Below are 16,722 nucleotides of genomic sequence, written 5' to 3' on the forward strand. Positions count from 1 at the left end.
CAGGTCTCTGCTTGGCTGGTGGAAACGTCGTCAGAACTCGGCCTTCTTTTTGTCGTCATCATTACCGAACGCAGAGCTTATGAAAAGAATTAACCGTATTGATTCGAACATAAGAAAAGGGAACAAAAATAGTTGCATTGCCCTAGAATTTTCTAATCATACCGATAATGAGCTTTTTGCATGCTCGGCGTTATGACGTCATCGTTTATTTTATTGCTGCCTTTCGATTAGACAATCGCTGTTCCTTTGCGCAGACGTTAAAAACCGATAACAGACTTATTTCCTTTTTATCTGAAATATTTGAACCCTTAAAACATATTTATAATTGCAGATTGAGAAATGGCACCCGAGTGTTTGGCATATTGCATGAAGGTCTGGAAATACGATTAAATCCTGCAATACGTCCAAATTATGCAGACAGAAGTGTCAGTTTAATAGAGACAATACATGGGCATACATGGTAATTGCAATACTGCGAATATATTCTAGAAATTAAGTTAAGAACCAGCTCCGGCGTACTTCTAATTTTAAGAACCATTGAATACTAATTTAGATAAATCATTGAATGCAAAATTTTCATTCAGCCCACAATGAAAAATTCAAATAAAACTGAAACAATATGAGGTTAATAGTGAACACAGAAGAAACACGACTACAGTATTAGACAAATCAACAATGCTGATGGTAGTTGAGCTGTTAAATATCAAAGGGACTAGACACCAGATGTTACAGTTGTCCAAAACACACATACAAATTTTAGCGTTGTGTACAACGCATTGAATCGTACTTACAGATGATCACATCGCTTACGACACATTTATATTTTCGCAGTTTTTGCGTGTTTTTCAAAATCGAAAATCTACTTGGTCTGATCCCGTAAATCCTAGTTAGTTTAAAAAAGAGCCGATATATTTATCATCACTTATCAAGTTACTTTAAAATGCTTAGTATACGCATTTCATGACTTCCAAAAAGACGAACAGTGCAAGGAAGCATAACACTGCTGCGAAACCACGTAGACAAAGAACCTGATGGATTAACATTGGTGGTGAAATTGATCGATGGACACTTTTGAAAGAGATTCACACCGCTGAAAATGACTGCGAGTTGGCTTTAACGCTTATTGACAGGTTAGTGTGTGAAACGATGACGTGACTTGCAAGATGTTCGGAAAAAACATTCCGCACTTTTTAAAATGGGGAAACTTAGCTGTAACTACATCTGGGCCGACAAAATTGTCACGTTTATTCTTTAAATCATGTATAATGATGTATTATCGGCCACATACTAGCTCGTTTTCACAATTCTATGCTTGTTTTGAAGAAATACAGTATTTGCCGATTGTTAGATCATCTGGTCCCAATTTCTCGAAACTTCTTAAGTCCCTTATAACAGGATTAAGCTAATCTCACTATTTTTGTTGTTATATTAAATGTGTTATTTTTAATTCTTCAAGATTTTTTAGAAATTATGTAAGAATAATCTGTATGATTATCAGAATAAACCAATTTTCATTTATTAAAATCCATTTTCAGTATGTATTTTGGCTAATTGAAATAAGCGACCTATGCCTGTTAAGCTTAAGAAGTTTCGAGAAACTGGGGCCGGATGTCTAGTTCCTTTGAAAGCAAATGCCATCTATATAATACATATAACTAATATCAATTAATAAAGCAACATTGCAAACAAGGAACAAAACAATATTATCAAATAGGAAGGTGCTTTTTTGTAGTAATAAAAATATACTCTATCGGAACTGTATTCCATTATCTTTGACATAAACTAAAATCTATCCAATCAAGTTTCTGTATGCTAACCTTTTTTAAGTCCACAGTGGACATTCTCATATGTCTCATTAATCTATATTTAAGTTTTACTGATTGCTTATAGGTTTCTAGTTTTCACTGTCCTTAGATGTGTCCGTCGTGTAGGATGTCGCCAAGCTCATGAATATTCTAGGCGTGTGACTTATTTCGGACGACCACGTGTAGCACGATGGATCGGAGGTGGTCTAGTATGTGCTGTCAATGTAATAAATCCAGTTTATATGTGCGAAAGATAACCGGTTGTCATTTTTCGAAGTTATTTTAATTGGCAGCTATTTTGAAATGATTTTACAAGTTAATCATCAACAAGTCATTAAAACAGTCAGCTAGTCAATCCTTCAATTATGTAGTCCGATTCCAGGAATAAACGCAAACACGTTCATATAAATGTTAAAACACTTCGCCATGAAAACTGTCCACTCATGCTAGACATATCGTCACCATTTACCACTCAAATTCATTTCTGTAAATGTCCTGAAGTACATTGTGGGCGATGTACGTGTCGATTTTGGTCAGCCGCCACACATTTCATAGGTGCATTGTCTGCTTCGGCAAGTTCATTTGTTTATATTTAGAAATACAAAAATAATGAATTGAATTAAGGCCTCTTGAATGCTTCTTATAACTTCACTGTCTACTAGCAAAAACTGACGTCAAAACTGATAACTCAGTTCCATCAACCTACAATATTTTTCAAAACAATAACCATAATCATTCAATTTTGGAAAACTTTCGATTCACGGTTGACTTTTTTAAATTATATTTGTCTGACATAGAAAAAAATGTTGTACGTGACATTTTATAATTAAATGATACAATCAAGTTAATGTCTTAAGTATTCCTTTGAATTGTTTTCCGACATTTTCAGAAAAGTTTTACCTTTCGATACATGAACATGAAGCTTATGGGCCTTTAATTATGATCCGCTGTGCAAACAGACTGGTCGTTCGTTTACCATTACATTTTGTACAACAATTTGTTAACGTTAGAAAATGAAAGTCAAGGTTAAGAAATTAATCATTCATTTTTACTTCAAAAACAGTTATAAATGTGTTTTTTACCGGTAAGAGAGAATGAAATGATATTTGAACATGCATACACATACAAAATCAAACTATATCGTCAACAAAAATCACAGAAAAGTATAGAGCCTTTTAACAAATGATAATATATAAAAACAAACTGACGATATACATAAAATATTAGCAGGGACTAACGAAATAATGTTAAGTGTTTAAGTCATTGTAAATGTTGAACACTATTGAATGGAATCTTAAGTATGTCCCCATGCCTCAGCAGTATTTGTGGTAAGTTGTTTAGCCAAGCTATTAATTTATGACCTTACAAAATATAATATAACCGTATTACTCACGAAGGGATTAATTCATTCAATGCTTGGAGCTTATAATTAGGGAAGGGAAATGTTTATTATTCAAATGGAGTTATAAATACCAATTGACCGTAACCGGCTCACCCTAACTAATCTTTCATTCATACCAAATGAATAAATATGAGTTGTAGTAACACATGTTTTCATTTAAACGTTTACTGCTGTGGGGTTTATAATTCATTTTGGATACATTTTAGCAACCTTTTAATTCAACATTTTTTTCCTCATCACAAGAAACGGGTAAGATTAATTGTTAAATGCCTTAAAGAAACATAATATATTTCGTTTCTCAAATAAAATGATTATAAATTATTATGAAACTTTGATATTAAAATTTGTGCCAATGTAGTCGTATAAAAAAGTGGTGAGTAAACACGAAGTTATCCAGAGGACGCAAATACTTATGTAAAAATATCAGACCATGTTACGCACATACTGTTTTTGTAACCGTACGTAGAATTGTTATTTCGATGGACATACTACAATAAAGAATATATTATATGTACGATGGAGTGTGCACAAAATATATACAGGATATGAATAAAGTGGTCTAAGTATATTTTAAGTAAGCAGACGCGACGCTGTTCGATTTAATATGTGACACCAGGATCGTTTTATGGTGCATGTCGTTCTTCGGAGAACTGGTAATCGTCACTCATAGTTTCATGAATTTCTCCTGAGAGAAAGTGCCCGTTATTGTACTGGAACCAAATATCAAGCTACAGAAGACTTATAGATGTTCCGTATAAATATAAAACCAGCTGGAACACCGACTTTCAATGAATGTGTTTATGGGAATGCAAATTAATAAATACAAGAACTAATATTAACAGTATTATTAAGATTTGCCCATATATTGGTTTGGATGCTGATATAAATATCTTAACATTTGCTATCGAATATGCTATGGGGCGGTACCAACAACAGTGTGTGTATACCACGTGATAAATTACGTCATATATGCTATGTCGGGAGGCATTAGTTTGCTTAAAACGAAGACTTATATCAAAGATAACTTTTCCTTTACAACACCATTTTAAATGAAACAAAGGGCAGTCTATGCCGCTTAAAGAACCCCGCATTTGTTTTATAACTGAATTTTGATAAAGTCATAAGTTTCATCAAACACTTCGACAAACATGTTTCTAAAATCATGTTTTGACAGTGCTCCGTCAGACGGCCGTAATGTGAAAAGGTTTGTCGAGGTGTTTTAAGAAACTAAACTCTCAATCAAACTCTGGTAAATACCGAAGGCAGGGCTCCGTAAGCTGCGAAGACTGCGCTTTGTTTCATTTAAAACGGTGAAGAAATAGTGAAGTTATCCTTGTTTTAAATATTTTTCAAATCAAAATATTGCCTTCCGACGTAGCATTTATGACGTAATTTATCACGTGGTATACACACACTGAACAAGCTCTCTCAGATTAACAAGAATTCCTACCGTCTTACTAGACAACTACAGTATCGCCTTCATCACGAAATCGTGTTTAGCCTTAACTCATAATTCGTTAAGATAATCGTTTGTTACTGGCTCTGAAATAAGCAGATCAAACTGTTTGTTAAATACAGTTAAGGCATGGAGCTCCTGATCAGCGAGTAGGTCATGAAAAACATCGATTGAATTCCTCCTGGTGCATTTTATAAGCTTGTCCGCAACTTCAATGTGTCAACTGGTGCACTGAAGGAATGTTGCATAAGAATGTTCTTTTTTATATAAGCAGCTAAAGTACAATATAGTTTAGCCTTTATGATATGTGTGACCCGGGGAGTGTTTCATGAAACATTTGGTACCTCGCAGATATTTTCCTTAACAGTAATGCGATGTTAAAACTCTCTCATTCGTCATGTATGGTGTCAATTATGAGAGGTCCTGAAAGAAAGTGCCCCCAAAACACTGGAACCAAAGATATAGGTTATTGAATGGCGTTCCCGGATAAATGTAATACCAGCTAGTGTGCAACCAGCTAACACCGACTTTCAATAATTTTATTTATTTTGGTCAGAAAATTAGAATAAGAGCTTACCATAACAGTATTAATCAGATATTACAAGTATGCAAAGCACATATGTTGGTTTAACTTCTGATATAAATATCCTAATATATAGATTCGATAATCGGATAAAAAACATGCTAATGACTTGTACCGACAAGCTCTTTCTGAATAACAACAACTCCTAGCGGCCATCTCAACATCTATCACCTCCAGAATGAAATCTTTATCATTTACTCATATTTTGGTCATAAAAATCACCGAGTGCCTGTCCCTCCTGGCGCGTCGAATCGGCCTGTCCGCAACATCATTGGGTCAATAGGTACGAAGATAAATAATTCATGAGATAACAATGTTTTTTTATAACAGCGACTAAAGTACTTAAAATATCTCGTCAAGTATCCCATCCGTTACTTGGATGTTGCCAGTTTGTGTATGTTTTTGGGACGAAGAATATTACAGTTTTACAGATCGAATACTTTTGAATCATTCATTAAAATTATTTGTATTTCTTTCAAATTTTAAGAAAAAAATTGTATTCTATAGATCAGATTATGTAAGCAAGTATCTAGCGAAAACCATATGTACAGTGTTAATTGTTGCAAGAGAGTGCTTTACAAAGTTTGGCAAGGAACACCACACGAGGAACGAGTACAATGATGTCAGAAAGTGATGTCAATGTTTGAAAAGTTACAGACTACGATTGACAAGACTATTAATGAAGGAAAGTGGTTGTCAAATTTTGTCTCGACCACGATAGAGAAGTTTCTTGCTGCCAGAAAGTGTTTTTAATTATTAAAGGTACCGACAACGACTGATAAGTTAATTCAATATTTCATGCGTTCTTTTAAAGTGAGTATTTACTCTTTAACATTTTAATAGGAAATATAATTCACTTCTCAGAAATGGAAAATTCTATTTAGATGAACAGTTGGACCTAAAATACTAAATCACTCATGAAAATATCGCATGGGTCAACTTCATATGGTTATATAAACTTATGTTGTTGTTGTATAAATTGTAATTGGACACAAACATTGCAGTGTAGCTAAACATGGAACAATATTAAATCATTCATGAGAACTACTGGTTGTAATTCTAATTCAATCTTGTGAGTTTGGTTAGTGGTCACCAAGCCGGAAAAGTGGGTTTTCTACGGGAACTCCGGTTTCCCCCACAACACAAGACCACACTCTCGTGCAACATCGTGCCAACGAGAGTGATTAATAGAAGTTGCATTAGCTTGTTTCGCAATCGTTGTGAATTAAATAAGTTTAAACTAAACTAATATAAAAAGAAAATATAAATTACAAAAACACGTTATGTTTTATTTTTTAACCCCCCAGAAAATTCAACTTTTCTATATTTTTAAGTCACTCTTTAAAACAGATGTAAACAATGAGCTAATGAGTACCATGTCAACACGTTCTGACACGTGTATATTTTTTGCTTACTGCTTGTCAATCATTAGAGAGACGTTTGTTTAGATACGGACCACGATGTATTGGTATGTTAAGTGTTTCGTGGATATGTTTTTGCTTAGCATATATACAGCCTTGAGATTAGACACAATGAATAAACATTTAGCACATATGTTACTACAAAATTGGTTTTGAAGTAGCCTTTTAGTTAAGACTTTTTTATGATTCAGAAATTTGGGCGATGATATTAACATATAATATTTACATATCACGTCATTTGTACTGAATACTATCAAACACATTAAGTATGTTGATCTAAAATAAAGTTGTTTCAAATCCGTTCTTGCCTGAAGCAGGTATGTTCAAGTACAATTGCACGCATAATGAAGTCTTGGCAAGTAATATAATTACTGTAGACATTTCAGATTTGCGACAAATTAATGAAACGCACACTACATAGCGTAATTTAAATATCATTAACTAGAGTATATGAGAAAACTATACATTCGTTATTTATATACACTTGAAGGGCTTAGTATTGGTGTACTTAGACTTTCTTCCATTTGCAGGACTGAAGCCACAGGGTGAATATTGGCTGGAAACATCGATGCAATTCCAACTAAAGAAGACTAAAATTGGATAAATTCTAGTTGTTGTGATATATGTGAGAATATTTTGTGAATTGTGTATGTGAAATTGCAGCTCTTAAGCACAAATCGTAAATCACGAAAAAATGGAGATTGTTTTACTATGTCTTTTTGTAGTTTTATCGATTACGTTAGCGACAATGGTGTTAGTGAAATCCAAGGGTGCCCGGAGCCCGCCAGGCCCACGTGGACTCCCTTATTTTGGGAAGGCATTTAGTTTTCCTGTTGACTCCGCCTATCTGCAGTTCTCCGAGTGGGCGCGCAAGTTTGGGGATATTTTCATGTTCAGTATGTTTGGAACAAAGGTTGTGGTATTGAACAGTCCAGATCTCATCAAGAAGGCCTTTGCCGGGAAAGAGTTGGCTTTGAAGCTAAGCGACAGGCCCCCGTCTTTCATTGGACACTTTGTTGGAAATGGATACAAAGACATTCTGTTCAGAAGGTATGATGAGTTGTGTTCAAAATTGAAGTCTGTGACTTTAAAGGCCATGTACACTGCGAGGAATGGAAATCCAGACTTCGACGATATGCAGATGGCGGAAATAAACGATTACGTACGGAAAATAACGAACAGCAACGGAGACACGAATATTATAGCGCCACTACAAGCGACTCTTTGTAAGCTGATAGGAATTATGGTACGAACATGTTAATTAACGCTCATCGTAAATAAAAATGTAAAAGTATTTAGCTTAACTGGTAATTGACATTAGTTTGCAAGCATAAGCTGCTCGAGCATTTAATGCTCAAGGAACATAACCTGCAGAAAGACATGCTACCGTTGTCTTTATTTTGTTCAAGGATGTTTCAATACTTTCATTTGATAAAACTTGAAGCCTTTTAAATCAAGATGACTTTTATCTGTCCATCAAACTTAGCCACATACTACTACAATACCACTTGGATATTAGTATGACAGAGATATAATCAAACATGTTTGGATTATATTATCAATACAATAAGTGCGTTACTTACAAACTGAACTTGAACACACAGGCCCAAGATTGTATGAACAAATGTTAAACATATATTACCATATGTAGTAAAATACACAACTTCGTATTTACCGTAGGCACGTGTACCGTTTTTAGTTATGAATATTGATGCAAAATAACTTAAAGCCCTAATTCCGATACATGTCTTAGCATATTGAGGAACATTAATATGACGATTAGTTTCAATACTAGTTTACAGGCAAACGCCTTGTGGATGACGATCCGGTTCTGCAGGCGATTGCAAGTTTTGATGACGTAGGCAATGAGCTCATCAATCCAGCCGTACACTTAGTCTTCAAGGTAGCGCCCTGGATCAGATACCTGCCAGGCTACTATGGTAACCTGTACCGAAAGGTTATGGCGAGCACGAAAACCCTTCGGAATGAACTAGTATATAAATTGAAGGTTTGTTTTCAAATTACGTATGAACATTGTAATCGCTAAGACTAATATTTTTGCTACTCTAAGGTGCTGTTGACCAGTTATTGTTCGTATAACAGTTGTATAGTAAATTGTACAAAAATGAAAATGTCATTACCAAGCCTTCTTTTAATTTTGCGCCATATTATAGACCCAGCCTCCAGACGACAGAGTGAGTCTGCTTTCAGAGTTGTTCAAATTGCAGACAACAGAAAGCTGGATAACAGACGACCACGTGCTCGGCGTTATCATGGATCTCATTAACACGTGTAAGTTAAAGACTGGTCTAGCCGGCTTTTGTATACGCAATATCAGTATTATTTATTTTATAACAAGTAACATGACGTGTTTTACATTTTTTACGTGTTTACTATACAATGAGCCTATTATATAGCTACACTATTTTGATATTTTTTTATAAAAGAAGACCTGAAATGTTTCAGTTGTACAATCCTTATTTATTTTCAAAATGTTCTTTCATTTGATGAAACATCAAATAACATTCTGGATTTATGATTACAATTCCAAACTTCAATACTGAATCTTTCCAGCGACGCTTACGTCACGTGGTGTGTTGTCTGGGGTTCTGTTTCTGCTTGTCCACCACCCACACATGCAAACGAAAATTCAACAAGAGATTGATGATGTCATAGGCCCGAAGAGGCAGCCCTCAGCAGACGACATGAATAAAATGCCATATACACACGCCTGCATACTGGAAACACTTAGGTTTGTACTATGAATTATGGTATAAAAAATAATAAAAAACACACAATTTAAGGACAGAATGACGCAGAGCTGTTTTCCGACAAAATGCAAATCAAATGCCATACCAATAATGCAACTTAATATAAGCATATTCTTTAACTAATACATTTACACATATACAGCACTACCATAGCAAAACAATACTTAAATTAAATTAAGAGCAAATAAAAAAACGGAAAAATACAACAAAACAAATTACATATTCATGTACATAAATATTGCTCTAAATGTGAATTCTACATGAAGTATAACTGATATAGTTTTATAGCATTTTTATGGAACATCGCATTTTGGTCCTGACCAGGTGTTTAAAAGTCTTTTGAATTCTTTAAATTTGTCAACTTGTCTATATACATTTGGAAGGTTGTTCCACACCTGGGCAGCCTTAATACGAAACGATTTTCCATATGTTGAAGTTCTTACCCTAGAAATGTCATTCGTGTTTACAAAACTGTAACTGTATGAAGGTGTTTTATCAAATTAAACAAGATCATGTAAATGTTCTGGTGAAATACCATGTAAGAACTTAAAAGTTTCAATAGTTCTTGTTTAAATCCTTCCAGCATGAAGGGTTGACAAATTAAAGCGATTTAATAGATCTTCATTAGATGAGTTCAAATCGTAATATACTATTCGAAGGGCCCTCTATTGAATTTTTCAGACTTGTTCTTACTACAAAAATGCCAAATGATATGATAATAGTTAAAATTTGATCTGATAAAAAGATTTAAAGAAAAGAAGTTTGTTCTTTTCTTTTTTTCTTTTTCGTAAGTCTGTTCTTTTCAGAGAGAATTTTGAAGAATGTTTAGTCGAGTTACCTCTTTTTTGCATAGGTGTGATATTTGTGTGTCAAATTTTAACATTTAATCCAGTTCCACTCCTAGAAGTTTGACCCGTCCATCACATTGTTTTGTGTTGCTATATATAGTGGATGAGTCAATTTCATTGTGTGTTTTACCAATTGATAAAGCTTGAAATCTGTCTGCCTTTGCGTGCATTTGATTAAATGAGGACCAGCCAAAGAGTTGATTGCTTTCTGTTTCTAGTGTTGACTATACTAAATCTTTATTTTGGTGCCAGTACGAAATAGCGTTGTCATCAGCATATTGTAGAGATGGGTATTACTGGTAAAAAAGAATATGTCGTTTATGAAGATGTTGAAGATCAGAGGCCCTAGTATGGACCCCTGAGGGACACCCTTGAAAATATGTTGCCATGTTAGTGTGTGGTCACCTAATTTGACTTTTTTTCTTTCTTAGAGGTAACGTTTTAGTAGACCACATGATTTATCAGTGAGACCATAATACTGGAGTTTTTGGATGATGAGGTAATGCGGAAAACAGTCGAAAGCCTCCGACAAGTCCATTTGTTTGGCCCTTACATAGTCGTTGTTATTAAGAACTAACTTCCAGTTCACCACAAGCCTTAAAAGTGTAGTGTGACATCCAAAGTTTGGGCTAAAATCAGCAAGGTACGGGTTGAAAATGTTGTCAGAGCGGGTTACCAACTGATCATGTATCATTCGTTCAAGTCTGTTTAATCGTATTGGTAGTATGCTTACTGGTCTATCCTTCTTTCAAATAATTGGTCATCTTTTTGTAAAATGGTGTCACTTGTGTAAGTTTTTTCGGGAATTGGCCAAGTTTAATCATTGTGTTTGCTATATTGCGAGTAGGTTATGCTAGTGATTCTTTCCCTGCTATAGTAACTGTTGATGGTATTCCGTCGATCCCAAGACCTTTTTGAGGGTTGATATTCTGGATAATCATTTTGACAGTGTTTTCATTGACAGGTTGAAAGTCAAAATCTGAGATGTTTTTTTTTCTCAATGGCTTGTAAACGTGGGTGCTTATTGTTAACCGCGACATTACTGTCGATATCAATATTTATACTAGGTTAATGTTAAGATGGTTGGCCACTTGTGTTTGGTCTGTGATAAGTTCGTTTTATTTTTTCTTGAGTATAATTGGACTATCTGACTTGTTAGTGCTCTTTTAAGATAAAAAAGGTTGCATAGTACGCCAAATATCTTCTAATTTAGGCCCGCCTCCACATCTCTCCTGAAAGTATGTTGTGATTGCCTGTCATCTGACCTTTGTTTTAAGCTTTCTTAGTGTGGTATATTCCTTCCTGTAAGTATTACTTCTGTTGTTCAAGTATTGGTGTTTGGCTTGTCTTCTTTTATTAATAATGTTCCAGTATTGTGAATTCATATAAGGTGTTTTTGTGTTTGATAGGTGCATGCTCGTCTACCACTTGACGTAACAAAGTTGTATGAGACAAGTAAACATCACTAACACAATTAAAGACATGGCAAGCCTGAAAAGATTCATAAGACAAACCATGGTTAAAAGCTGCAGGATCAAAATGGTTATATGATTTCAAAATTACTTCTTTTTAGTACGTGAAGGACTATGTTCTTTGAGCCGATTAGTTTCTATATTATGACAATCACGTAGACCACAGTTGAAATTTATGGTGTTCCTTAAAAGGATTTTACTATTTGTCGTAATTAAATCATTAGTGTTGGATTGTGGGTTTCGGTAAAACAATTCAACCTTTTTACAAGATAAGCGAGATTAAAATTCTGACAAATTGTATATTGCAATTGTCTTTTTAGAGAACAATTCATGTCGCAACTGCATAACATTATCACATTTAGAGTACATGTTGTCATAACAGTTAGTTAAAGCTATTTTGAATATTCTATCAGACAATGATGGTTGTTTGGAAACAAAAAGAATACCCCATATTCTGTTTTTCATGTCAAGTTTCAGACACTCCATACCCTTATTATTAAAGTTTGAATGTGTCTTGAAAGGGAGGTCATCTCGGAAGAAAACCACGAGTCAACCCCCTGTGTGTCTCTGTCTTTTCGTTGCATTTGGTATCTCTCTGCCTAAAAGGCTTGCGGTAGAAAGAGTTTTCTAACTTAGTTTCTGCAATTATCAACATGTCCGTTTTTAATCAAGGAGTTTTTCTTTAAGATCAAACTTGTTGCGAATACTGTAAATGTTAAAATATGATAATACTAGTTGTATGAGGTGGGTCTGTTTAAAGGTGTTTAGTTCATCAAAGTATTCTGTAGTCGGGAAATCCAGTGTATACGCCTTTGTTGTTTGGTTGATAGGCTGCACATCATCCACGGAGCTGAGCAATGAGTCTGCAATAGGAAAAGAATGGTATATTTTCTAATTATTTTGACAAGCTGGAAGTTCGCCGAAATTTTCTGGCAATATTTACGTTCTGTCATTTAACCTAAGTAAGATCGTCCACTTTAGTCAGATTGTGAACCATGCAAGTGTTGCTATAACTATCTTGATCTGCATTTAATACTAGCCCCTGTTTGGCGTTGCGAACAGCTTTTTTATGCTCTGTGTCTTCAGACTGAGACTTGTTGCTGTCGGTTCGTCCAAGCCACACTCGTACATCTATATCCATTGTAAAACCTCCATGTTAGGGTACCTTTTGCAGACATTAAACTCACTGACGGGCATAATTTCATTCGTTATAATGGGTCTACGTAAAGGCCTTTGTCTGGTTGTAATAATCAAACAGGCGGGAACACTATAATATGTTCTCCATATTTACTTTCGGCTGCAGTTACAACTCACACAGAACGAATGTTTGTGTTTGTCATTAAGTTAAATTTTCATAGACGGATACACTTATATTAAATGTAAAACCTGCACACTTTATATCCATCTGCAGTTACCAGAAGCACAAATAAATACTTCAACTGATAAACCTCTATATTTGGTTACATTTTGCAGGTACCAATCACATCTTGCCCTCAGTGCAACCCATACGAACGCAGAAGAAGACATAGAAATAGAGGGGTTCTTCATTCCTAAAGGCACGTCCGTAAGTATATGGATTGAATCTCACTAACTCTTCTGAAATTAATGGTATCACGTGGAAGACGTTATATATACGCATTTAAGATGTATGGTCTCAAGCTTTGCCAAGACAAATTGGTACTCTATAATAATTGTATGGATTTTAATCTTTGCTTGTCATTTGAATTATGTTTTAACCAAACCGGCAAAAAACAACACAATAAAACAAACTTCTTCCATTTCTTCTTCACCATTTTTCCCATGGATTGAAGTACACTTATATGATACTAGCCGTATTCCAAATAATGAACGAGATAATGTTTTGCTAAATAATCTTTATTCCCGAGATAGCCTGGTCCTGATAACCTAATCAAGTGATTGGATGATTTTCTGTCTCGCCAACCGAGTAATTTCCTGATTTGTCTAGAACCAGCGTTTCTCAGCTGTTTTAGCGAAACGGCTGTTCCATTAAGCGGTTCAAATAGGCGCACTGCAGATTTGATGAATCTGAAACCCAACATATACCCTAAGATACCACAACATTTTTGTGGTGAGGAATTTCCATAAGTCTCTCCTTCGTGTTCGCTTTGATCTTCGGCACCTAATGGGTTTTAGTACGGATACAATTGATGTAATCGTATAAACACTCCACGTGTCATTTATGAATTGATAATAATTCATCTGAATTCTGAAGTAAACATATTGTTCATGCTTTTCACATTGAGACCCAAGCCCGTGCATACAAATTCATACGCCACAATAGCAATAATAAATACAAAAATAACGTTTCCACATGTACGTATCATCGGTTACACTAGCATTGCATTTGCAGGTGTATGGAAACCAATGGCATGTGCATCACGACAAGCGCCTGTGGACGGAACCTTGGAGCTTCCGGCCTGAGCGGTTCCTGAAAGAGGACGGATCGCTGCTGCCAGAAACCAGCGACCTTAGACACAGGTAACGTTACCCTCTAGGCATTTACGGATCAAGTGAACGCACTTATTATGTAAAGGCAACACTTAGTGTTTAAAATAGCATAATACATTCGCTGTTATAAATTAATAATTATAGTGTCCGAATTTGAAAGCATACCCGAAGAATTTGTACAACATATTCGTATAAAAAACTTGAATTCTTGAGGTAAAGCAACAAGAAGCAATTAAAAATTTCATTTCATAGAACTTCTAAAAACGGCTAAAACACAATCGTTGAATGTATATAAATGTAATTGTAAATACCATCAATTAAAATCTCGTACGGCAGACCAGAAGGTAAATTCGACAGGCTCAACTATACTTATATTAATAACGGTAAGAAGCAGAATGATCCCTGCCCTATTGGTATGGTAACAACCATATATATTCCGAAATACCAAAGCGTTTCTTAGGGCATAGGAACATATATCGGAAAAGCATATCAGGGTTGGCTTGCAAACTGGTTTTCTTTATTCATTTTTGCGTTTGCAGTTAATGCTACACTACCAATAAGCCATTCTCGTTTTATTTCAGATACTTCATGCCGTTTGGTGTGGGTTTCCGATCATGCATGGGCGTGAAAACTACATACAGCCGGATGTTTTTCTTTGTCACCGCGTTGCTACGCAACAATGTGCTTCTCCAGCCAACTTCCGACAGCTTGCCGTCTGCAGACCCTATGATGCTCACTCCGGGAACAGTCCTCCAGGCGCCAGAATTCACATGCAGAGTTGTGCCCCGTTGATCGAATCTTCAAATGTTATGTTTCCCTATTAATCGTTAATTTATTTAATATAGTGTTCATTAAAATGTGTGCCAATAATTGCCTTTTACCTGTGTTTTATACATTGTTATTTTTTTGTTATTTATGAATGATTATCTTGTTGTTAATCATTATGCATATTTGTCGTTTATCCGATCTTTTATCGGTTATAAAGTTATTTTGATGCGTGTGTTGTCTGAATGTGTTGTTTGTATTAGCGTACGACTGTATGTGTTGTTTAAACGTTTGTGTATCTAGTTCATTGTCGTTTTGGCATTATCCTTGTGTTTTAAAACAGGGCTTAGTTTTGAATTGTCGACTAATGGTCATGTCTGTGTAGTTTTCAATTTATTATTGATATTTTAGAAACCTTTACTTTACCTGTGGTCTTGTCCCGTTAGGTAGTTCATTGTTATAGGACCTAACCGCAGGTAAGTCCCCACGCCCATTCTTTAGAGTTTTTTTCTTTCCGTACTACGACGGCAAAACATATATACCTTTTAGTTTCATTTCACATTTTATGTTGAATAAGATACGTACTTGGAAACGCATAAATTTGTTTGAGGCAATGTTTTGTTGCTAATTTTATGAAACATTGTTTAATACAAATGCTGCCTGAAGTATTATATTTTGCATTATAGTAATTGAAAAAATATAGAATGATATTTGATTATTTGCAATTAGAATACAGTCGTTACATTGATACTGGTTTATATTAGTTTTTGTATTTGATATTTTGTTAAAATTGTAAAACAGAACTAAATGATTTCAAATTACTTGTTCTTCCTGTACACGGGCGTGAAATCGTCCTTTGGCATGCACGAATGTGTTATGAGGCTTTTTTTATCGAAAGTACAAAACGTTTGATTGGACTATAACAATTTTATCTGATAATAATAAAACATGCTTTCAGAGGTTGTATTTAAAGCTAATACCTCATGCGTGAGAGAAGGACAGCTCATCCAACTGACTATTCTAAATCTTTCTACTATTTTTTTAGTTGACTTTAACCGTTGCAAAAATGACAACTATTATATCGCATTTAAAAACATGTAGCGTATATGTTTGCATATGTTGGTGTTTAATACTGGCAATCAACAGAAAATGGAACAGGAACAGAGAGAGCGCAAGCCCAGTCCAGTCGTTCCATTTTCTGTTGATCGTAAAGATTTAACATTAACTTGTGTTTTGCCCAATGACTCTATCCCTCTCGACTAAGTCAATTGAATGTAAGGAATTAGAAGCCACGTGATAATTTGGCGCGAAAGGCGTGTAGTTTACAGTTTGATTGAAGCGATTCGAAACTGGTTGGTTATAACAAACACAGTCAATTATGTCAGATTTGTTTAACTTATGTGTGATGCAAATTTTGCAAATTATTAATGTACACAAAATTGTTGGAAAACCTCCATTAAATTATTGAAAGTTATCAGTTTCCAATCAAAATCGATGTTCTTTGTGATCATATGAGCAGATGGTATTTAAGGCAGATCCCTGTCGGATTTTGTCAGGCTGGATTAGCCGCTGGCGGGACTCTTTGTTTTCCCAAGCGATGGAGATGTATAGTGCCGAGAGGAATTTCGGTTCAAGGTGTAACAACACTTGCACTTTGGTTGATTGAGAGGTAGCTTAGCCTAGACGATTCTGCAATACTATGTATCCCGAGTGATCGTTTTCGATAAGAT

At 35.0% G+C, this 16,722-nt stretch overlaps 1 protein-coding gene across 4 annotated transcripts; it reads left to right on the forward strand.

The window, feature by feature from the left end:
• The first annotated feature begins 3,253 nt into the window (after window positions 1–3,253).
• Window positions 3,254–16,453, forward strand: LOC128233662 (cytochrome P450 2D6-like). Of its 4 annotated transcripts, none has more exons than XM_052947448.1 (8): window positions 3,254–3,456; window positions 7,198–7,913; window positions 8,463–8,675; window positions 8,842–8,959; window positions 9,242–9,419; window positions 13,232–13,322; window positions 14,130–14,257; window positions 14,809–16,453. In XM_052947448.1, exons 2-8 carry the CDS (start codon window positions 7,362–7,364, stop codon window positions 15,017–15,019), a joined length of 1,491 nt encoding a protein of 496 aa, XP_052803408.1. In that variant the 5' UTR covers window positions 3,254–3,456; window positions 7,198–7,361; the 3' UTR covers window positions 15,020–16,453. The 4 variants fall into 4 exon arrangements, with proteins under 4 accessions (XP_052803408.1, XP_052803405.1, XP_052803406.1 ...); XM_052947445.1 differs by lacking the exon at window positions 3,254–3,456 and adding an exon at window positions 5,627–6,059; XM_052947446.1 differs by lacking the exon at window positions 3,254–3,456 and adding an exon at window positions 5,627–6,008.
• The last annotated feature ends 269 nt before the right edge of the window (window positions 16,454–16,722 follow it).

This window comes from Mya arenaria, chromosome 5 (genome assembly GCF_026914265.1).
Source record: "Mya arenaria isolate MELC-2E11 chromosome 5, ASM2691426v1".
NCBI lineage: Eukaryota > Metazoa > Mollusca > Bivalvia > Myida > Myidae > Mya > Mya arenaria.

What these genes read in the sequence shown, in the direction of transcription:
- LOC128233662 (XM_052947448.1), top strand. Translation starts at nt 7,362, where the DNA reads ATGGAGATTGTTTTACTATGTCTTTTTGTAGTTTTATCGATTACGTTA. An exon ending in GTAAGCTGATAGGAATTATG is followed by an intron (nt 7,914 to 8,462) that starts GTACGAACATGT and finishes TTTCAATACTAG; the next exon opens with TTTACAGGCAAACGCCTTGT. An exon ending in TGCATACTGGAAACACTTAG is followed by an intron (nt 9,420 to 13,231) that starts GTTTGTACTATG and finishes TACATTTTGCAG; the next exon opens with GTACCAATCACATCTTGCCC.